Raw genomic sequence first — 23,764 nt, 5'->3', positions numbered from 1 at the left:
CATGTCAATAAGGTATTTTCTTTCATTTAAAATAGCTTAACTTGGAAAGCCATAGATGAAGTTGAAATATCTCTTACAATGGTGCCTTATCTCCTGCAAATTCAAAATACTATCCACATTGACTAGTCTTTAGGTCTCAGAATTTCAGATCAAAGTTTGATTCAAATAGACAATTCCCCATAAAAGAGGAGTTCAATATCCACCCCCCCCATGCCTCCCCTATCTTTGTGGATAATGTTGTTGCATATGTGGTATATTTACTGTAGCTATATTCTAAAGTGAGCAGCAAATGCCCATTTATCTAGAATGTTCAGGGTGTGAGACGTTGAGAGTAAGATACCCTTTTAGGGAAGTGAATTGGCTGTAGAGAGACACTTTCATCCTGCATGCAGACAGACTCGCTCACCTCCCTGCCTGCCTTGAGAAGCGTCTCTCCTCTCACTCCACTGGTACTTCCCTGGATGAACCAAAAGGAAGTTAGTATTCCATCTGGAGGGTCTGAGCCCAGACTTGTTCATGGAGACATCATATCTGAGGAGGCTCTAGTGATTGCCACTCATCCAGTTGCTTCTCATTTTCTGTTGTTGTTGTTTTGTTTATATGTTTGATTTTTTAGAGAGAGAGGAAGGGAGAGGAATAGAGAGAAACTTGGATGAGAGAGAAACATCTATCAGCTGCCTCCTGCACATCCCCTACTGGGGAATCAAGCCAGCAACCCAGGCATGTTCCCTGACTGGGAATCGAACCCGTAAACTCTTGGGTCATGGGTTGATGTTCAACCATTGAGCCACACTGGCCAGGCTGCTTTTCCACTCATAGTCTGCATCCTTACTGAGGCTTTTTAAAAAGAAACTTTGATAGCAGATGGTTGTTACAATAAGGCATCACAAATCACAACTGTATTACTATAGTTAATCATAGTCCATCCATGGATTACCAATATTCAAAGAATTAGAACATAATAAAATGCATAAATGATTATAAAACTATACTTTAAAATTTTTATTTAATTGGTTATTCAAAAAATATTTCAGATCTCTCATTACTTTGGAGTTGTCCCTAATAGCATTACACACATACACACACACACACACAATTACTCGGGTAATAGAGTCTAAAGTTACATAGGTACACTGCACAATACAAGTCAGTATGCCACCTGTGGCTATTGAGCACAAGAAATTTGGCTAGTTTACAGTGAGAGGGGCTATATTATAAATTGCATACTGGATTTCGAAGATAGTACAAAAAATAAAATACAATATTCCATTATTTTATTTTACTTTTTAAATATTTTTTATTGATTTCAGAGAGGAAGGAAGAGGGAGAGAGAGACAGAAACATCAGTGATGAGCGGGAATCATGGATCAGCTGCCTCTTGCACACCCCACACTGGGGATCTAGCCCGTAACCCAGGCATATGCCCTGACCGGGAATCAAACCATAACCAGGTTCATAGGTCGATGCTCAACCATGAGCCACACTGTCTGGGCTTCATTATTTTTTTTTTTAGATATTGATTACATGTTGAAATAAATAGTTAAAAATTAATAGTGATTACATCTTTAAGTGATATTTTGGATGTACTGAGTTAAATAAAGTATATTGTTAAAATTAATTTCACTTTTTTTTTTTACTGTTTTAATGTTACTACTATAAAATTAAACATTTTATATGTGGCTTGTATTATATTCCTGTTGAACAGCACTAATCTAGAGAAACATAATTTTCCTGCATAAACTAACACTAACTTTTTAGCAGGTGACTATGCATAAATAGATAATACTTCCACTTTTCTTTTCCAGACCAAGCATTGTACAAGTGTCTATGCATAAATAGATAATACTTGCACTTTCCTTTTCCAGACCAAGCATTGTACAAGTACTAGATCGTTAAGATTCCTGCTTGTGCCTCTCTTTTTCTTGCTACAAAGAATGGTCCATCACAAGTCAGTCATCATTATTCCCCTTCAGATTTCTTTCTGAAAATTATATTATCTTCACCAGCCTCCTGGTTTATATTACACTAGAGGCCCGGTGCATGAAATTCATGCATTGGGGAGAGGGGGGTCCCTCAGCCCTGCCTGCCCCCTCTCACAATCCAGGACCCCTCTGGTAGGGTCCCTAGGCCTGGCTGGCGATCAGGACCTATTAGGGCTTTCCTTCCCCTGGCTGCAGGAAGCTGGCCTCGCCCCCGCCGCTGCCACTGCTTGCCATCTGTGCGGTGCTGCCTCCCCTGCACCTGCCTCCAGTTGCCTTCCTCTGCGGGGGACAGGTGTAGGTGCAATCGCTTGGCTGGCCTGGGCCTCCCTCTGCGGTGTGATTGCTGGCTGGCCCTACACACCACAGTGTCGCTGGCCGGTGGCCTGGACCTCTCTCCCAGCCAGAGCTTCACAATCCATGCTGCACAGAGGGAAGTCCCGCCCACCAAGCCGAGGCACCACAATTGATCGCTGTGCAGAGGGTGGCCTGGGCCTTCCTCTTTGGGGTAATCGTGGAGCCCTCCCCCATCGATCGCCCCACCGGCCGGTGGCTTGGACCTCCCTCTTTGGGGCGATCGATTGCAGAGCCCCCCCAAGCGATTGCCCCACAAAGGGTGACCTGGGCCTCCCTCTGCTGGGCGATTGTGGGGTGATGGCAGGGCCCCCGGCCAATCGCATTGCACCCGCCTTGGATGGCCTGGCTCCAGTGTGTGTCACAGTGTGGTCGTCCGGAAGGTCGTCCGGATGGTCATTCTGCTGTTTGGTCGTTTGGTCGCTTTGCATATTATGCTTTTATTATTATAGATAACCTATTTGGAAGAAGTTAAGTCAGTTAGCATTGGATCATTAAACTTATGATTACCTCACTCTCACTTCTGCCTGATTTACAGGAATTATTTAGCTTAACATTAAAGGCAAACCTCCCAGTGTTGAAACTGTAAATATGTGCTCAGTAACTTTTCTTTTTCATTTGCACTACTCTTCAAATTGTAGCTTGTGAGGCTGAGTTGATACAGACTGGTCATTTTGAAAAAATCATCTGTGAACATAGGTTGTTATGGTAATTACGCAGAAAAATCAAGACAGAGAGCTTCATTAATAAACTGTAACATTAAGAGAATTAAGTTCCCTGATTTCCAGCAATTTCCTAAACTCCATCTAAAAGAATGGTTTCCACCTAATAATTGGAGAGATGAGGTTTTCTAAATGCATTTTATTTTTGCCCTTAAGTTTACTTGATTACTGTGTAATATTTCTAATGACTAAAAAATATCTCCCATGACGGTGCTGTTCTGGAGTTAGTAATGGTAATCCATTATCCATGAAGGTCATTTACTCATTCAGTCATTTATTGAGGGGTGACAAAGGGCCAGAACCTGGACAAACAGAAGACACATGGTCCTTGCCCCAGCAAGTTTACAGTCTATTGGGTTCTTATTGGAAAGTATGGTGAGAAGATCTGAGGTCGGAGAATATGGTGATGTCTTCCTGAGAAATTGAAGTTCAAGTGGGGAACTAAATGAAAATCAGGAGTTAGATAAAGGTTACAGGAAAAGGTGTCAGACAGAGCAAACTATGCATGAAGACCCTGAGGTCTTTGAGAGCATGGCATCTTTGAACTGAAAGAAAAATGCATGCAGTTGGACTGTGGAGGGTAAATTGGAGGGTAGATTGGAGAGGTAAGCAAGGATTATTTTGGGTACAACTTCCTAAACTCTCTTTAGGATTATGAATTTGTCCTATGGTAATTAATGCTGGGGAGTGGCATGATTTGATTTGTGTTTTAGTTACTTCTGGTTGCAGAGTAGCGAATGCTTTGGAGGAAATGGGTTAAGATAGTGGCAGTAGGAATAGAAAAAAAAAACACAGAGATTCTGCTATTATTTAAAAGACAGATTCAGCAGGATGTCATCACTATTAAATGAGAGATGAAGGAAATTTTCTTTAACCCCAGGACATAATTTATTTTTAAATTAACCCAAAACAATACACTAACTTATACAGACAAAAAGTAGGTTTAGGAAAAAAATTCCACAGTTGATGCTCATATGTGACCTCCAACCCAATCTCCTTCATTTGAGAACTGTTAATATAAAGAAAGTATGCTTTACCTTTTAAGTATTCAGAGAAGAAGTTTTTAAAGATGTTACTGACGGTTTTGATGTGGGCTGTATGGTGCTGTGTCCTGTGAGACAGAAGTAAATACCTAGTCAGCAGTTGGAGGTATGGGTCAGGTGGGCAGGAGAGGTCTGTACCAGCAATTCAGAGTTGAAGGCAATTAGCCCAGCGATGGCAGTCAAAGCCCTGGAGTTCAATGAGTTTAATCTGGGAAATCTCCACCCTGAAAAGATGAGAGGACCCAGGATAGATCCCTGAGGATGCTACATTTGAGAGGTGGCTGGAACAATGCTGTTCTACTCAGGCCGCTATTTAGATTCTCCTGCAGAACGTTAAGAATACTGCTGTTTATTCCCTAAGATGTTGGGAGGTGGGTCTAGGAAGAGTGTAATAGTGTAATTTATAGAAAGGAAAACGTATGTATTTGGTCTTTGTCCCTGTTTCTGGCACAAAACACCTAAAACCCTTATAATTTCCTGAGGGATAAGAGAGACAAAGATATCTATGGCTATTTTAATGAAGTGGTTTTTGGACCTCACTTAAGAATGGGGGCTGGCCCAGCCGGTTTGGCTCAGTGGTTGAGCATTGATCCATGCACCGAGAGATCACTGGTTGGATTCCCAGTCAGGGCACGTGCCCAGGTTGTGGGCTCGATCCCCGGCAGGGGTGTGCCAGAGCAGCTGATAGATGTTGATGTTTCTTTCTCATCGATGTTTCTATCTCTCTCACCCTCTCCTTTCCTCTCTCTCTAAAACTAATAAAAAAAATTTTGGCAACTATAAAATTAAAAAGAAAAAAGAATGGGGGCTGGTTACTAGTGGAGCCCACCAGAGGATTAGAGTGCGGACTTTTCAGTCACACTTCCATGAGCTCCATGATGGGGAAAGGGGCTGGAGGTGGAATCAATCACGAATGGCCAATGTTTTAATCAATTATGCCTATATAGTGAAGCCTCCGTAAAAACCCAAAGGATAGAATGTGGAGAGCTTCCAGGTTGATGAACTCATTGGAACTGAGTGCAGAATCCTTAGTAGGGCATAGGATCCTCTATGCAGCGGTTCTCAACCTGTGGGTCAGGAACAATGAAAATACATCCTGCATATCAGATATTTACATTACGATTCATAACAGTAGCAAAATTACAGTTATGAAGTAGCAACGAAAATAATTTTATGGTTGGGGGTCACCACAACATGAGGAACTGTATTAAAGGGTCGCGGCATTAGGAAGGTTGAGAACCACTGCTAGGTTCCCAAATGATACGAATATTCATCTTCTCTTCTCCATGGTTGTGAACCACTGGAGAAGAGAAGAGAAGCCTGAAAAAATGCCTGAGGAGAAGCCAAAGGGAAGAAAATCAGGTTGGTGTGGCATTATGGAGGTCTAAGGATGAGAGAATTTGAGAAGAGTGAGTGAGTGAAGTATCAAAAGTTGCTCGAGTCGCAGGCTTGTCTCTTCCTTTTCCCACTTACTGTGACTCCGTCCCTGTTGAGTTGGGTTGGGCCAAAAAAAAAAAAAGTTGCCAAGAGGTGGAGCAAGTAAGAATTTAGGAGATTTCATTGGATTCAGATAGAATCAGTTCATTAGTAACCTTGGTAAGACCAGTTATAGAGGTGAAGCCAGATTAGAGGTTGAGAAGGAAGGAGTGAGAAAATATTGGAAGCAAGTCTCAATAACTCTTTTAACTGGGCTTTTCATTAATTATATAAATTTTGTCAATTACTTGTGCTAGGTACTGGGAATAGAAAGTTGAATAGGACATGGCTGAAGCCCTCAAAGAACTCAGGTGAACAGTTAATCATGAGAACATATCATAAGCGTGATAATAGAGACACACACAGTGGGGGTTTGGGGGAGAAATCGGATAATGAGAGATGGTTTCCTGGAAGAGCAGACCCCTGAGTAGTCGAGCCAGTTCTTACCAGTTTTGATGAGCACGTAGTAAAAGCTCAATACATGTGAAATGGATGGATAGATACATTTCTCCGATTGGGTGGGATCCTCTGCTGCACACTTCAGCATCATTCCAAGAAGTGTAGGCAGCCTTGGGTTCCCAGGGGTCCATCGATTTGTACCAGGCAATCCAAACAATAAAACTCACTCCAGAGATAGGGAGCTTGGAACTGACCATCTTTAAAAACAGGGATTTTTTTTTTATTTTAAAAGTAGCTGAAGCATCAAATTGAAACAGGGAAGTGGTCTTACAAGTGACAGGACTGGGCTCAATAATGCAGTGTGTTTGTGCTGATGTTCTCAGTTTACCTCCAAAAATCTTTTTTCTAAAGATAGGAAATATTTATATGAAATTCTGTAATGCACAATGAGAAGAGTAACCATGTAGACTTAGTTGCCAGATCTCTTTGATGGGAAATAATGTGTGAAGTGGATTAGACACCCTACTTCCCAGGCATACCCTCTGTTGGGAAATCTTTCTAGGTCTACCTCACCCTGATACCATTCTTTGTGTTCCTGTGAATGTTTTCTAGTATTTGGTAGGTTTTCTTCACAGTCATTATCTCTGCAACGTATTATCCCATCCTTAAAGTTTAAGCTTTTTATAGAGACACGTCTGCTACTATCTGCAACTCCTCATCTCAGTCCAGTCCTCCATTGGTTCAGGACAATGCCAAACACTCCCTGACTGATTGTTACTTCTCTCACATATTTTTAAGCCTTGCTGTCTTCCTGACATCCTCTGTTCTGCCCTGTGAATTCCCAAACCAGGCACAGAACTTCAATATGGACCACCTAGCATGAAGCCAGAGCAGATTTCCCCAGAGTTAGTTTCTGTTAACATTTTTGTGTTTTCTTATTTCAAAGACACTCAAAATGGAATCCATATATTAGTGATAGTTTTTCAAGCGAATCCTGAAGACAAAGAGATTAACTGGAAACCATGGAAGTAGAGAATTTTCTAATGTTGGAAATTAATGTTACCAGCTTAGTAGGTTTATTATAAAAATAAAATGAGTATAGAATTATTAATAATGTTAATATTTGGGTTCTTTTCCTACATTAATAGGGAAAAGTATTAATAGCAGATCATTGTAAGGTAGTATAGATGCTAATTAACAATGTGGGCTTGAATCCTTTTTTCCTCCACTAATTAGGGTTGTGATTTGGGGCAAGATGCTTAATCTCCCTTTGTTTCAGCTTCTCTATCTGTAAAATTTGGATAATGACAATATTATCTCCTCATAGGGATGGAATGAAAACTAAATGAATTAATATATACATAGGAAGCATGTCATAAATATTAGCAATTATTATAAGACAATGGCCCCTCTTTAAATTATGTTCACTCATGTTCAATTATGATAAGTTGCAGTATATTTTTCTGGTGGAGTTAGTAAAAAGGTTTGTGTAGGTTTTCTGCAGGAATTTGAAAGAGTTTGGGCTTAAGATCCCTGGAAGAGACACTAAACCTAGAATCAAGCTCACAAGTGACCAGGTTTTCTAGAGTTCTGGGGCCTCATGGTAGCTCAGGATCAACCCCGATTTATAAACTTGGCACTACCCTCTGCCAATGTTTACCTCAGTGTTCAACTCTCTTTCTGGATACAATAAAGTAAAATAAATAAAATTCGAAAGTTAAAAAAATGTATATAAAATGAAATGAAATGAAAAAGAGGACTGAAATACTGGCGTTTTCAGGCCTGTGATTATATAAGCTGTTTCTCACGTAAGTTGCGAACGATTATTAGTTATCAGATTTTGATAGGAAATCTGAGAAGCTGAGATTTCAATACCCGTTTTTCCAAGGGGAAAATACTTTGAGAACGGTGTCTAATGTTGATGTTTAGTTTGGTAGTTTGACTCTTGTTTCCCACTACACAAGCTGGAGGCTATGGTTTGGAAGTTTAGGGCTCTCATGTCCCATTTCACCTCTAACACAAAGGCATTTTACTCTACTACTTGTTACTACTATTGAATTCATACACATTACTGTTAGCTCTTAGAAACATCATCACGTTTTATTAGATGCATGGGGAAAGTAAATAGTTTAATGTGATAAACTTATTATAATGGATTTAATAGTTAGGGTTTGATAAGAAAAACTATTAAGAAGAGGCCACTGGGTTTAAAGAGCTGACTGCTGGTCCAATCTCTCAGCACTGTGAGCTCCCTCTGCTGGTGCAGTCCAAAGCAACATAATGTGGGGACGCTGGGGAGCCGAAGCATCTACCATTTAATGAACACGTACTAGCTGCCAGGCAGTCTTGCATGCACAGCCATAAATGTTCTGTAATCTTCATAACCCTGCAATGGTAGGCCTTAGAATCTTGTCACATTTGAATTGATTTGTTCGCCTTGAATCATACATGTTTTTCAAATATTTTTAATTTAGGTAGAGGAATTAATTGTATAATTATTTTCACTCAGTAATTATTGCTTCTACAAATAAAGATATCTTGAATGAATGACTCTTTATATAACAGAACAAGAGTCATTCATTTTTCAGGATTAAGAAAAAGAGTGGAACAGTTTGAAACATATAAGACGACTTAAATGGAATAGAACTTCAACATAAAAAAAAGTAATTGGTGGAAGTAAGGACTTTCACTACTTTTGAAATTACATCACATGTTTTGAAAGATCAGATACACACACACACACACACACACACACACACACACACACATATCTCTTCGGAGCTAGAAAGCCAGACGGAGTGCCCCGATCCAATGTCTGAAGTGGTGGGGAAGTCACAGCGCTGTGCACAGGCAGATAAAGCAAACATGTCATTAGAACCAGAAGTCCCAGGCACCCCTACCCACAGAGCGTTTCACTCAAGCTGCCAGCGAGTGATGGAAAGAAGAACTGCGAGTCTGTTTTTTCCTTTTGGTCTTTCCTTGATGGAAATGCCAAGACACTGAGAACTGATCTAAATTGAGGAAAATCACAGGACAAGATAGAGACCAAGTAAATGACATTTTTCGTGAACACTATAGAGTTGACTACAGTCTGGGGTCAGATTTGTGATATTTTATACATTTTCTGATGAAAAAAACTTAGTGACATGGCCAGTTAATTCATACATCTGAAAGTAGACTTCTATTTTATATGCTATAGGGTAGTGGGAAGTAACAGGCCTTCTATTTCTGACAAGTTTTTTACTCTAATAATTTCCATTTACCAGCCCCATGGGGTGGGGGAAGTTATTTTTTTCTATAAGACTCAATTTTCTCATCTGTAAAATGGGATTGATAAACTAGTCTGCTGCTGCTACTGTGAGAATTAAATGAGCTAATGTGTATGATAAGGATTAAGTGACAACAACAATGTGCCACAAATATTTTATGGAGGATATATTCCATGACATATGTACAGCTTAATCACATGTTTAGATTAATCTTTAAAATAACAACAATGTTAACATCAGCTAACATTTGTTTGCTTTCTCTGGTAAGCTCTGGCCCAAGCGCTTCACACATATCTCACTTACTCCCCATAATCCTTGTGCACAGCTGTGAGACAGGCACCTCCTGTGGGCCCAGCTGACTCCGTTTTAAATAGTCCTGCTCACATACCCCACTTTGTAAAGATCTTCGAACCTCCAAACACGGTTTCCCTTCAGAACATCTGTTACCATCTTAAAACTCAAGGCAATATTTTAGAAGAGAAGTAAGGAAGAATAGTAGTGAAGGAAGATCTCCCCAAAGCTTAGATCCCCGAGAGTTTGGTGAAATTATTGCAGTAAAGCAGCAATTTTCAACCAGTGTGCCACAAGAGGTGTGAATGAATCAGAATTATACCTATTCTATTTTTTTATCAGATCAGGAAAAATTATATATTTTTTGGTGTGCTGCAGAATACATACTAGTAATTAGTTTATGTGTGCCAGGAGATGAAAAAGGCTGGAAATCGCTGCAGTGAAGGATTAGCAAATGGAGTAAAGGATTTGCGGTGGTATAATGTATTTCAGAATTCCCTCCCTCAGCAAATATGCATTTCATTCCGGCCTTCTGCAGGGAAGGCCCTGTTCTGGGCTGTGGGAGTGCCATGGTCAATAAAATACAGTACCTGCCTTCATGGAGGAGACATTCAGGACTGAATATCTACCCTTCCATAGTCTCTTTCATACTTGGGGACTTGCAACAATGACAGTAATTAACACCAACAAAAGGGGGTGGTAAAAAGGTGTACTTAATTGGCTTTGTACGAACATCCTTTATATTCATCTATCGAAGTTACTGTTATTCATATTTATATACATGTATGTATACTGATACAAAAATCAGTAGATGGAAATTAAAAAAAAATGAAGTAGTAAGCATACATCTGTATATTTCCTTTCCCAAATGAAAAATAAAAAAGAGAAAAATGGGTTTCAGTTTTTAGAATAAGGGGTATGGTCTTTATATAGCTTTGTATTTTTAATGTCTATTGGGAAAATGCATTCAACTGTGCTAAGAATTAGTCATTCTAGTTGTATAAAAGCATGGAAAATTATCAAATGTTAATTTCTGCTGACCTCTTTCATGTTAAACCATGTAAAGTACTTTTTTAATTATGAAGCTGATTTAATTGACTGAGTTTACATTAGTAATAAATGAGCTGAGTTGAAAACCAGATTATAAATAATTTCAGCCTGACATTTGAGTCAAAAATAAAGATAATCTGGGTTTGTTTATGATGTTCAGTTTCCTGACATTAGCTTTCCCATGCCAGTTTTATTCATCATCATTTCTGGCCACATTAGAAATACTGAATTTCCACACACAAAAAATGTACTTAACATTTGATATCCTATTCAATATCTAGCTAAAACCAAGGAGGAAAAAAGATATTATTATAAAGATATTTGTTGTTGAAAGTATTGCATGTCTCCTTCCCCCCCCCCCCCATTGACTTCGTATAGCCCGCCCCCGCCCTCTAGTATTATTTTTTAAAAGGAAGGTTTCTTTTCAGATATGACATAATGCAGGGAAGGCACAGCATTTACATTGCAGAGCAGTTGCTCACAAGCCCACATGCACACTACAAGTGCCCAGGGAGCTTTTCAGATAATTCTGGCGTCTGGGTCTCAACCCAGACAAGTCACATCGGAGCCTCTGGGAGAAGGAACCAGGTGTCAGGATTTGTTCAGAACTCTCCCCAGGTGATCCTAATGTCCAGTCAAGGCCGAGAACCACGTGATAAAGGAGTGGACTTAGGAGCAAGCTGATTAAGGGAAAGCTCCGGAGAAGGCCCCGAGTGTAAGCTGATGATGAGAAGGTTTTATTTCTCTGCCAAGATTCTGTAGGCATTAAAGAAGAAAGCCGTAAACAAAAGTCCCTGGAAATTAAGAAAAGACCTAGAGTGGTAGTGGGGACTTACAGGCATTCTTTGAACTGCTCCTGTCTTGTAACCGGTGCTGAAAGTATGACCGTGGCCGGCAGAGGTGTGTTAGGAAGAAAAGGAGAACCCTCTATAAATGTGAGTCTGTGTGTTTGTTCACTGATTAGAATTAGTTTTTATTTCTTGTGTGGAAGGGTAATTGTTTCATGACTGTGTTGGTTTGTGAATTTCCTTTCTGCCGGGGCATTTATCCTTTTGTACTCACATTTTACATTAAGATACAAAACACAAATAGAACATAAGATACTCAGTCAAAACAAACCAGTCAAAGTTTTGAATTGCTTTTCATTTACAGTGGGGCCTTGACTTATGAGTTTAATTCGTTCCTTGACGGAGCTCGTAACTCAAATTACTCGTATGTCAAATCAAAATTGAACGAGTGAGACACGTGATGCTGGGCTGATGTTGTGGCATTCACTGTGACGTTCACTGCGCCAACTAGCAGTGGGGTATCTGAAGCTGGCTCGTAACCCGAATTTTAGCTCGCAACTCAAAGCAAAAAATCGGCCGAGAGATGGCTCGTATCTCGAAAAACTCGTTAGTCGGGACACTTGTAAGTCAAGGCCCCACTGTATTGAACTTCCATTTTCAGCACACGTTTCCAGGCTCTGTGCCGGGGGTGGGCTAGTAATGAACAAGACTTCGTACTGGTCAAGATGAAGTAGGTCATTATTTACTAGGCCTGGGAAATAGAATAGTTGTGAATGAATAATGTACTTGATTTAGTCAGGGTTCACCAGAGAAACGGAACCGACAGGGTAGCTAGATAGATTTACCCATCTAACTACTTTTCAACCTATCTACAAGGAGATTCACAATCGGCTCCCTCAGTTATGGAGGCTGAGAAAGTCCTATCACCTGCCATCTGCAAGCTGCAGAGGCAGGAAAGCTGGTGTAATTGAGGCCAAAGGCTTGAAAAGTGGGGGGTGGGGACATGGTGCATTGGTGTAAGTCCCAGAGACCTGAGAGGTACTCAGACATGGAGAGAAAGATGTTTGAGGAAAGTGACACCAAAAAAGTGGGAAAGTGAGTAGTTTGGTTATGATGTGTGTGAGCCTGAAGTGTGAGATTCTGAGCAGTGGTGACATCCTGGTGGAGCTAAAACGAAAACAGAGGATGATACAAGGTGGAATCATTGATGGCTCCAGAAAACAGTTTAATCACACAGGGGTTTCTCTAGTCTTCATTTTTAAATGTAAAGACTCGGCCAAGAAACAGACAATAACAATTCACTATTTTTGCAGATAAAAAAAATTTTGGCCATTTTTTCTCAAGCAACTTACATAGCATTGTGTGGTTTTAAACTCTCGTATGTTTACTTTTTTAAAACTTTGGGGGTGCATCTCTAGAACAGTAAATTTGTTTCTAAATAAACTGGCAATTTTAGTGAAAAGTCAAACTGAAAATTGCATCACAGTGAAAATTAAAATTTCATGTCATTCTCTTTCACTTTCCTTCCATTATGTTGACATCATGTAGCCACAATCAAATTCTGTATGAGACCTTACCCACCAAAGCACACAATACAGTTCTTTCTCTCTCCCTTCTTCCCTTACTTTTTATTAGTCTTAACATATTAGTCTTACGTTTCCACTGGGATTCTCTTTTGCCAAGGTTTGGGCTGTAGCAAGATTCTTTCTATTCCAAATAGACTTTGCCAATCAACCCCAGCATTCTTCTTCCAGACCCATCCTTAGGTGTCTTCCTTTCACTGTAGTGCTCCAAGCAGCCACTGCCAATAGGTGGGACTTGCCAGTCACTATTCTACAGGAAACCTGGCCAGAACAACATAATCTGTAAGAATTGCTAATTCTTTCATAGCAATTTCCAGATCATGGGAACCATCTGGGGTCAGGGCCTCACCTGAACCTACTAAAGCAGAATCTTCCCGGGGCTGGGAAGCTTTCTTCAGTTCCACTGTGTTAAGGGTTTTGCTGTTTTTCCTGATCAACATCTTGAAGAACAAACAAGAGTAGACACAATCATCTTCCTATACTCCTTATAACAAAATCTCTCCTACCAAGGAGATCTTCTGCAAATAATTTCCCTTTCAAAATATTAGCCTTATTGCTATAGGTATTCTGAGTTTGCCCAGGAAACTTTAGGGTTTAAGGTTATAGGAGGAGACAGTGCCTAATTTAGAAAATGGTTCCTATAAATGTCTGAACACAGTGACCAGTGTTCAAAATGAAGTAAACAAACCCAAGTTCCACATTCTTCCAATCACATTAATGCAAATACATAGACCTGCCTTTGGAAGGAAGCCTGGGTGGAATAGGCTATCACATGGCAATTGAAGAGGGTGAAAATACAGACAGCAAAAGGAATCTTAAGGTACTGCATCTTATTCTTCCCTAAAATCACTTAATTAAAATCACTTGAATACAGGATCCTAGCTATAAAGCAAAGAAGTCACTCTAACAAAGGGAAACATTATCACTGTGTAGGTGACTTTCTTTTGTACAATTTAGGAGTACTGTATTTCCCATGAGTAATGTTTATGTTTAGTTTTCTTTCTATTCATGTATTTGCCAAAGTGCTACCGGAGGTTTTTTTTATTTACTACTGAGATAATCTGGTTTTCAACGTCTTCTTTCCCTTGTTGAGAGCAGTCACGATCAACTAAATATAAACCACAGGGTAGTTTGCTTTCAATGCTAGTCCGTGTTACCACGCTCATTATACACTGCCCATTTCCACATGCTCAGTCCTCCCCTTCCAGCTTCCAGAAGCTGCCTTCAGTGCTGAAGACCATACTGTCTTTTATTGATAATGCCTCAATTCAAGGTATGTCTTACAAAGTGCTCTGATAATGTTGTCAATAATGCTAGATAAATGGTCCAAGCAAAGGTGGGAATTCTTCACCAAGCATTATACATTGCCATTGATTTTGCACAGCCTATGATGGTGTAAACTGGTCATCTCCCCTTCCAGTCATTTCTACAAATAAAAATCACCTTTCAAGAAACATATTTGTACCAAGTAACGCACAGTTACATAACTCACAGTTATTCCTCCCTCCCCCCCTCCATTGTGCAATGAATGTAAGATGACAGAAGCAGAAATTTGGGCACTTCACATGTGGTTGAAGGGAAAAAACATTGGGGATAAGCATGATGTGTTCATTTTCTCTGCTCTCCTAGAATAACATGGTTTTCAAGATCACTGATGATAACGTTGTTTTCAAATGCGGTAGGTAGCCCTGGTGGAGACCCTTGTGGAAAGACTTGTTTGGAAGAAAGAGACAATCAATGGTTGGGGGTCACGCTTTCCAGACAGCCAGGAGAAAATGGATCCATCGTGGTAGGTTATTGGAATTGGTCCACTGATTACATCATGAAATCAGATATTCTGGATGTGAATTTCACATAATTTAGTCTACTTTTATGTTTTATTCAGACTTGTGGGCATAGATGGAAAAATATATTTTACATGAAGACTGAAAATAAGCTTCCCACAGGTGTTTGCTATAAAATGCCCTCTGATTTCCGAACAGCACTGAGTACAAGAATAGCTCCATGTTATCAAGGTAAGAGAAGATTTTAATATTAACTGGATCAAAAGAAACAAGTGAATGACTTAATTTTTTTAAATTATTTTCAATTTTAGATGTGTGGGGAGGGGATTTTTGAAATAGCTGTGTTCTTTATAAATACTCAAAGTACCCTTTTGTTTTTTTACTCAGTTACAGTATTAGTTTTCATAAATGCACTTTGTGTTTTTAGGAAATTCCACAGTTTAATTTGAATAATTCTAGATTCTAGTTGATAATTACCCATTTTTGCATTATATACATTTTCAATTCAGTGTAAGTGAGTCTAATACTCAACAACTATAGGACACTTAAAATCGTGAAATTACATTGAAATGTATGATCAGTGAGAAAAAAAACTAGTTTACTTGCTTTATCTTTAGCTGCAAAGAATATTCAGAAAGATTCAAGTATAATGGGAGCAAGTATTTTTCACTTTTTTTTCCAAATTCACTTGTTTTTCTTGAACTAGCAAGGGATTGGTATCTTAAGTTTGAAAGGTTTTCCCATAAAAATTCTAGACCATAGGTAGCATTACTGCACACAGAGCTAGGACATAAATAAACAACTGAAGTGAAAAAAGTTCATGGTGAATGTCAATAGAGCATTAAAAAATATATCTGCAACAGAACAAGTTCTAAAAATCTGTCTTTGGAAAACTCAGCATTAAATAAATATACATTCCAACTTTTCTAACCAAAATGATTATTCCAGTCTCCAAGAAAATATCTATCACCTAACAAAATTTTGAACAAATAAGCAAATTCAGGTACTGACTCTATTATTGCATTTGATATCATGGAGAAGCTTATATATATTCCTGATTGGCCTTTGGATGGCAAGAAGATAAAAGGTGAATTTTGAATTCTTAATGCAGTAAAACTCAGTCTATTTTTCTCCATGTTTATTATCCTCTTCTTCCTAATGGTTTATGATTTATACTTTGAAACATTTTCATAATTGTTTTTACTTTTGCTAGTCACATTCTACAAATAAAAATTCAAGATGACATAAATATAAGATAACTAAAATTATGGGAAATTTATAAAAATAGAAAAAATAGACTCAGGGAAGATATAAAAAAAGTGAAAATCATGTCAGAGTATAGTAATTATAAATGACAGCAATTCTTTTAAATTTTCTAGTTAGTAAAACCAAAGCAAAGATGTGGTCCTGATTCTTATTTTCATAGACGTTTACTGATGTCAGTGTTTCAGAAGCAAAGCTTTGTGTTCATAGTAAGTTCCAAAAACATCCATTCATGGCGGCTCCATAATAAGAGACTCTCTACTGGGCAAAATCTAGGAAGCCTGTATGTGGGTTTTTTTTCCCCTGTTAGTTTTTTTTTAATGGAGGAACTATAACTAAAAAAAAATTGGTAATGAAATACGTGTAATTTCTGGTTGGTAATCGCATATATGAAATTAGGCAGTAGACTTTAGAATATTAGATGTGGGAGAAATTCTGGCAATTTTTTGAGTCAAATGCCTTCATTTTATAGAGGAGAAAACTGTGACCAAGGGATATCATCTAATTTTACCAACCCTCTGGTAGCAGAAGGGGCCCCCACCTCCGATTTTTATGCTATTTTTTATCCCAAATGTCTATCCATATTTGAAAATTAATGTGGAGGGAGGGGGGCTTATGAAATGAGGACAATAGTCATTGTTTGTGAAAGCTTTTCTCCCCCTTTTCTGCCTTTGGTCAAAAACTGGCTGATAGGAGCCTCCATTCAAGTTATTTTTTAATTTTTAATTTGTGTCCTGGCCTAGTCACCTATCCTCCATAAAATGAAATTATACAGATTTTGTCTTTATGTGAAATCCTGAATTGTTTCTTTCTACTTTATTTTAGATTTTGTGAAAAATTTTGGAGACAATTTTGCATCATGTCAAGTTGGAATATCTAGTTTTCACACGGAGGTAATAGTCCAAAAAATGGCTGCTATGAATGTTTACATACAGAATTTTAATGTTTCTGAAGACTTAGAAGACTGATATTATGCTTTACAGTAAAAATTGTATAATATCTGATTATATTTGAAAGTACAGTACTATAGCTTAATTTTTATCACTCAATATTTGACGTATATTGTGAGAAAATACCTAATATTAGATAGCTGTGCCACATAAGAGCAACTAAAAGTCTATACTAAAGAATATTACTTTCATTAAGAATTTAATAGAAATTAAAAGTAGCTATAGTTATTTGTTTTGTTAACTTAGACATTGAAAATACCTATGTTATTTTTACTTGTTGAGGAGGGGAGTAAACATATGAATTCACACTTTCAATTAAAATTAAGAGAATTGGGAGATTGAAGAACCTAATAACCTCTTAGATTAGATATATTCTCAAACTCGATTATTCTTTTTCCACCACTCTAGTCATTCTGTGAGTCCCAGTGAATGATCACAGTTGTACTCAACCTCCAAAGTTCCCAGTTTCCCTTAAAAACCAGTTATGAATTCATGAATGTTTTCTGAATCTATGTAGAAGGCCTTAGGTTTACAATTTCCATAAATATTACCTACTATGTAAAAAAAAAGCAATGATTTCTTTAATGTATATTTAAATTGGTCTTTTTTGAAATTCAGAATTGTTTAGGAAATTTAGAAATATGTTCAGTAGGTTTGGTTGCTGAAAGTTTTCATATTTTACTAGACAACTATCTGCTTATTCGACCTTCCCTCTGTTTGCTTTTTCTAAATTCATATTTATCATCAAATATGTCCCCAGATTCTTAAAAAATATTTTTTTATTGATTTCAGACAGGAATGAAGAAAGAGAGATAGAAACATCAATGATAAGAGAGAATCATTAACCGCATGCCCAAGATTTTATTGCAGCGATTCTCAACCTGTGGGTCGCGACCCCTTTGGTGGTCGAACGACCCTTTCACAGGGGTCGCCTAAGACCATCCTGCATATCAGATATTTACATTACGATTCATAACAGTAGCAACATTACAGTTATGAATTAGCAATGAAAATAATTTTATGGTTGGGTCACAACATGAGGAACTGTATTTAAAGGGCCAGAAGGTTGAGAACCACTGTTTTATTGGATTTTTTTTTTCTCATCTAACATTGTTAAGGAAACTAGTTAATGGCTTTTTGCAAATTGAAATAAATTGTCTACTTTTTCACTCTTTGACAACACATGATTATCTCTGTAATGAGCACTAATGAATTACCCAGATATGATTGACTTTAATAGAAACCACATTGCCTTTCTCCTGAAAACTTACGCTAGTGTTCAATGATTCTACCTTTGATTTCTAAGTCCGCTGATAAGTGTGAAGTGAAAGTTTCTTTTCTAAAACTCTACTTTTAGTGAAAATCCATTAGCTAGCTTCTCTGGCTTTTTTTTTCCTGGTGTGTTTTTAAATTCATAAAATGCTCAGGCTTTAGAAATTTATCATAAAAAATCTGTTCTTGTCACTATTTACTTAAAATGTATATCTGGAAGAGGTTTGGGGTGGTGAGATTAAACTTTTAAATGACGCTAAATTGTTTATTTCTTACAGGATTTAATTGTGATGGGAGCTCCAGGATCATTTTACTGGACTGGCTCTATTTTTGCCTACAGTATAACTTCAAATAAATACGTGGCTTTTTCAGACAGAGAAAATCAAGTAAAATTTGGAAGTTACTTAGGTACTGTAAAAATTGACAAACTGAAATTATAATCTTTCTTACAGATACTAGTGATTATAAATAAGGGAAATTATATTTTCAAAAGATCAAAATGGCCCTAGCCAGTTTGGCTCAGTGGATAGAGCATCGGCCTGTGGACCAAAGGGTCCTGGGTTCGATTCTGGTCAAGGGCATGCAGGCTCCTCCCCGGCGTGTGCAGGAGGCAACCAATCCATGTGTTTCTCTCACATGTCAATACCGTATTTCTGTCTTTTCCTCTCTCTTCCACTCTCTCTAAAAATCAGTGGAAAATACCTTAGGTGAGGATTTAAAAAAAAAAAAGATCAAAATGGCCAGTGGTTATTAAAAAGAGAGTTTGTTTAAGAATACAATCTATGAAATTTTAACTTACATTGAACGTATGTAACTACAGTCAGCGACATATAATTCTTAGACTAGAACTCCTGGTTTACTGCAAAGTGCTTATTCTGTGGAGTAAAACACTTGTGGGCTTGTATCTTTATTATTATAAAGGTAGTATTGATTGCTTACCATATCTGAGGAACTTTTGTAAGCACTCTACATTAATTAACTCACTTAATTATATAAGAGTAAGTAAGTATAGTTTCTTAAAGGACCAGCTGAAAATCAGTCAGGCTGTCGACTGTATTCTAGACAATGGGTAACGTTCTGAAGCACATGGGTCTGAAAAACAGCTCATTGACCTTTGCCTCAGAAGTTCTTATAATATTTCTCATAGCTTAGCTATTTTTATCTTCTTATCCTTATTTATCTTCTTATTCTTATTTAATGAATCAGAGGTGGGATTATTTATAGTTTGTTTCAATAGAAACACAAGATTTTTCTGGCATTAATTTCCATTATAGTAAAAGGAATGCATTTCCTATAGTTTCTTAGAAAGTACAGATTTGCTTAAACCATATGTGCTTCAAATGTGAGCAATTTATACTCAGAAATAATGATAAGAAAAGCAGTACTATTTTTCCCATTTGAACAGAAGGAATTCATTTTCAAACAGAGGGAATTCATTTACAATTCAACATTTACTTGTTTACAGTTGAAGATTATCTTCAAGTATTATAAAATATAACTTGACATTACCCTTTTTATTACATAATAAAGCCAAAATATTTCCCCATTTCTATCATCATAAAATTTTATCATAATAAAGATTTCATGGCAAAAAATTGCAACTTAGGAAATTTATACTTAAAGTTTAAAATGTCATATTTCATATACTCTAAAATATTTCTGTAGTATCAGGACATGCAGGAAGCTTGCATGTCCCGGTACTACACAGAGACTAACAAACCAAATGTAAAGGTGCTATCTTCAATTTGTTTCATAGCACACATATTAATAATTAAAGCATAAAATGAATGACCAATTGTGTGTACCCGTATTGCTTTGCTAAATATTATTAAAATTATGCTCCGTGTAGTCACTTTGTATTCAGTCTCACTTAATTCTGAGTGGATATGTGATAGTATATTTCACCCGCGGCAGATGACAAGTCTCACAATTGTGTCCGTTTTCTTGAAGGATACTCCGTTGGAGCTGGTCATTTTTGGAGTAGGGATACCACCGAAGTCATCGGAGGAGCTCCTCAGCATGAGCAGATTGGTAAAGTAAGAACTACATTTTTATATTTATTTCTTTACAAGGGTTCAAATAGATTGCATGAGAGCAGAGGTTAAAGGAGGAAGTGCACGCTTGCTAAGGTATGAAAGCTAGCCGAAACCGGTTTGGCTCAGTGGATAGAGCGTCGGCCTGCGGACTGAAAGGCTCCCAGGTTCGATTCCGGTCAAGGGCATGTACCTGGGTTGCGGGCACATCCCCAGTAGGAGATGTGCAGGAGGCAGCTGATCGATGTTTCTCTCTCAACGATGTTTCTAACTCTATCTCTCTCCCTTCCTCTCTGTAAAAAATCAATAAAATATATTTTTAAAAAAAAAAGGAATGAAAGCTAGAAATGATGAGCCATGTGCCGCATTTAGTGGAATTGGTGAATGTTGTATGGCTTTTAGATAAAATTGGGCAGAAAAGCTTTAAGGAAAATTATATGTCAAATGAAGCTTTTTTTTTCTTATGAGTAAACTGATTTTAAGAGAACTGTCTCAAGGTGCCCGAGGAATATATTTATTGGTTAACAAGTTTACAACTAAAGGGAAATTGAGGCAGCAACAGGTTTTATGGTAAGACTACAAAGAATAAGATGTTATTTTTGGCTTTAGTTTTCACTACACTTGTTGTGTAAAGGTTACTAAGTTTTTCTCAGCCTTACTTTGAGAAGTGAGGCAGAAACGCTTTCTTTCTGCGCTCTCTCTCAAGGGCCAGGAGGTCGCTCCCGAGAAGGTAGTTTTGCAAGGAAGGCACGTTAGCCTGAACGTGGTTTCCTAAACCTTTGGGCTCACTCTGAAAGGGATTTTTAAAACTGTATTTGAGCAATTACAAGTTATGAAAAATGATATTTTGGTCCAATGAAAAAAATTTTTAAATGTCATAGTCTAACCTTTTCTAATTCTTTTCACAATTGCAGGCATACATATTCAGAATTGATGAAAAAGAACTAACGATCTTACATGAAATGAAAGGTAAAAAGGTAATATGTCTCTACCTTTGGTCTCCCTGGGGGCTTTGGTGACTAACCCTGCTTTTTCCTCAGTGACTGGGTCTGGTTTGTTTTTGGAGCAGCTTGGCTCTTATTTTGGAGCTTCTATCTGTGCCGTGGACCTCAACGCAGACGGCTTCTCGGACGTGCTGGTGGGAGCTCCCATGCAGAGCAGCATCAGGGAGGAAGGCAGGGTGTTCGTGTACATCAACTCCGGCTCAGTAAGTCCAAGGATCCCCAAACCGGAAGCCCCTCAGGGGATTGTGTTGGGAACTTATTCTGGAGTTCTGAGACTACAGATCCTTAGGCTTATTTTACTGCTGAAAGTAAAAATTCTGGTATGGTACTGATGCTCCCAAAATGAAATAGAACATGATGGTAAATGGGCCGCTGACCCATCTTGCCATTCCAGAAGGAGGTGATGAGTCATTCCAGAGCTTCTCTATTCACAGCTGGGAGGTGTTCACTGCAATATATGACGTTTCTTTCAGTTTTCATTGTGGCACACATCTAATTTGAAAGCATGATGTTTGCATCCTTCAAAATGTGGATTTCTTATTTAGTGATTGTCCTTATATGATTTAATAATTGTAAAATATTACTTGAAGTAGAAGAGAAAATATTTCATATTTTCAATTTCTTGATTTGACCATTGACCATCAAGACATGTTTTGATAAAATGTTAATTTGCACAATTAATATAGATTGATAAGAATATAAAATTGACATAGTTTCTTCCACAGTGGATGTAGGATTTGTAGAAATACGTAATTATTGCTTATTGTTGAGTTTTAAATTATGGACAGGTCAATTAAAAGAGTTCTGCTGGCCTTGTCTTGCCAGCCTATCTTCTTGACCTTAAATCAAAGCAGAGAATTGATAGGGTCTTCATGGGGTCCTTTGGGCCTGCCTTTGGTTTAAGAGCATGAGTGGGTTTGTGAGAACATTAGTTCATTTCTTAAGGCAAAGGTAGGATTTAACAAAGTAAAATCTGTTTTAAGAAGGTATTTGTAATCTTATTTAATCAGTGGTTCCACACCATTTAATAAATTTCTATATTAAACATCAGACTAAACTTTTTAAAATTTAAGAGGAAATCTATACTAATAATAGACAAATATGTAAATTGACCATCCCTCCATGATGCCCACAGCCAATCAGGAGTGAGTATGCAAATTAAACCGACAAAGATGGCAGGCCTGTGGCCAGTGCACGTGCACGCCAGCGCCGAGCAGCTGGGGTCCCAGGGACACCACTGGAGTGTCCGGTCCTATCAGCCCAGCCTGGGGGCAGCTGGAGTTCCCAGTCATTTTGGTTTCTGAAGCCCCTGGACTGGAAGCAGAAACCAAGAGCACGGGGTGCACCAGGAATTCTGGGAATTGTAATTCTGATGGCAGCCCCTGGACCGGAAGCGGAAGCCTAGAGCGCAGGGAGCACCAGGAATGCTGGGAATCGTAGTTCTGGTGGCAGATTCATTGCGGGATCTCCTAGACCAGTGATGGCGAACCTTTTGAGCTCGGTGTGTCAGCATTTTGAAAACCCTAACTTAACTCTGGTGCCGTGTCACATATAGAAATTTTTTGATATTTACAACCATAGTAAAACAAAGATTTATATTTTTGATATTTATTTTATATGTTTAAATACCATTTAACAAAGAAAAATCAACCAAAAAAATGAGTTCACATGTCACCTCTGACACGCGTGTCATAGGTTCGCCATCACTGTCCTAGACACTAAAGCAAAGTGAGCCTGGAGCAAGTTACTGTTGCAGGTGGGGGATGGAGGGAAAGCAAAGGTGAGAGACATAAGTAAAGTCAGAGTGTTGAGGAAAAATTAAAAGGAAGATATCCTGCAACTTCTAGGAAATCTCCACCAATGGAGCAAAGAAAAAAAAAAGACCTCTATTATTCTGTGAGCACCAAACCAAACTGGGTTGAGGTCTCAGACAATTTGCTCATATGATTGCAAAGACAGACAGAAACTCCTGGATTGGAGAGGGCTCCCCTGAGGGCTCCCAGTTTGGAGAGGGTGTAGGTCAGGCTGAGGGACCCAGCCCCTGTGCACAAATTTCATGCACCGGGCCCCTAGTAGTCTTATAAAGCTGAGAGATTCTGAAAGTTCCAGATGTAGAGCAGGAAAGTTATGTATGTGTTGGAATTTTCTATACTGTTTTAATCTAAATTTAATAGTAAAAGCTTATTATCTGCAAAGTGATCCTACCTCATTAATAGTGATGTCATGTATTATTACTTTTTCTGGCAGAGCTATTTCACATTTCCCTATCCATAAGTGGTCTTCCTTAGGCTAGCTACATCCTCATTCTGCATTCTTCTCTTTCCCTTCTCTTTATAACTAAACTTTTTGAGAATAGTTTGAACAGTAACATATATACCTAAAATAAGGCAATATAGGACCTTGTTCTCATTGAAATCTTAAGCAATCCCAATATGAAAACCAGATAAAAGTGGAGCTCGTTTGCTTAAAGGGCGAAAGAGGAGCTGTACCCACAAGTCTACCCT

General features: G+C 38.2%; 1 protein-coding gene across 1 annotated transcript in view; it reads left to right on the top strand.

Moving 5' to 3' along the window:
- ITGA4 (integrin subunit alpha 4) overlaps positions 1–23,764 on the top strand; it is an 81,132-nt gene that overhangs the window by 5,273 nt on the left and 52,095 nt on the right. The window contains exons 3-9 of the mRNA XM_006083253.3: positions 14,637–14,743; positions 14,840–14,969; positions 16,827–16,894; positions 18,502–18,631; positions 20,174–20,259; positions 21,171–21,233; positions 21,326–21,463. Of these exons, the coding sequence (XP_006083315.1) occupies positions 14,637–14,743; positions 14,840–14,969; positions 16,827–16,894; positions 18,502–18,631; positions 20,174–20,259; positions 21,171–21,233; positions 21,326–21,463 (722 nt within the window). The remainder of the gene's footprint in view (positions 1–14,636; positions 14,744–14,839; positions 14,970–16,826; positions 16,895–18,501; positions 18,632–20,173; positions 20,260–21,170; positions 21,234–21,325; positions 21,464–23,764) is intronic.

This window comes from Myotis lucifugus, unplaced genomic scaffold, assembly GCF_000147115.1.
Source record: "Myotis lucifugus unplaced genomic scaffold, Myoluc2.0 scaffold_5, whole genome shotgun sequence".
NCBI classification, from domain to species: domain Eukaryota; kingdom Metazoa; phylum Chordata; class Mammalia; order Chiroptera; family Vespertilionidae; genus Myotis; species Myotis lucifugus.
Note: the sequence above shows the minus strand (reverse complement) of the source record. Positions and strands in the feature narration are given on the sequence as shown.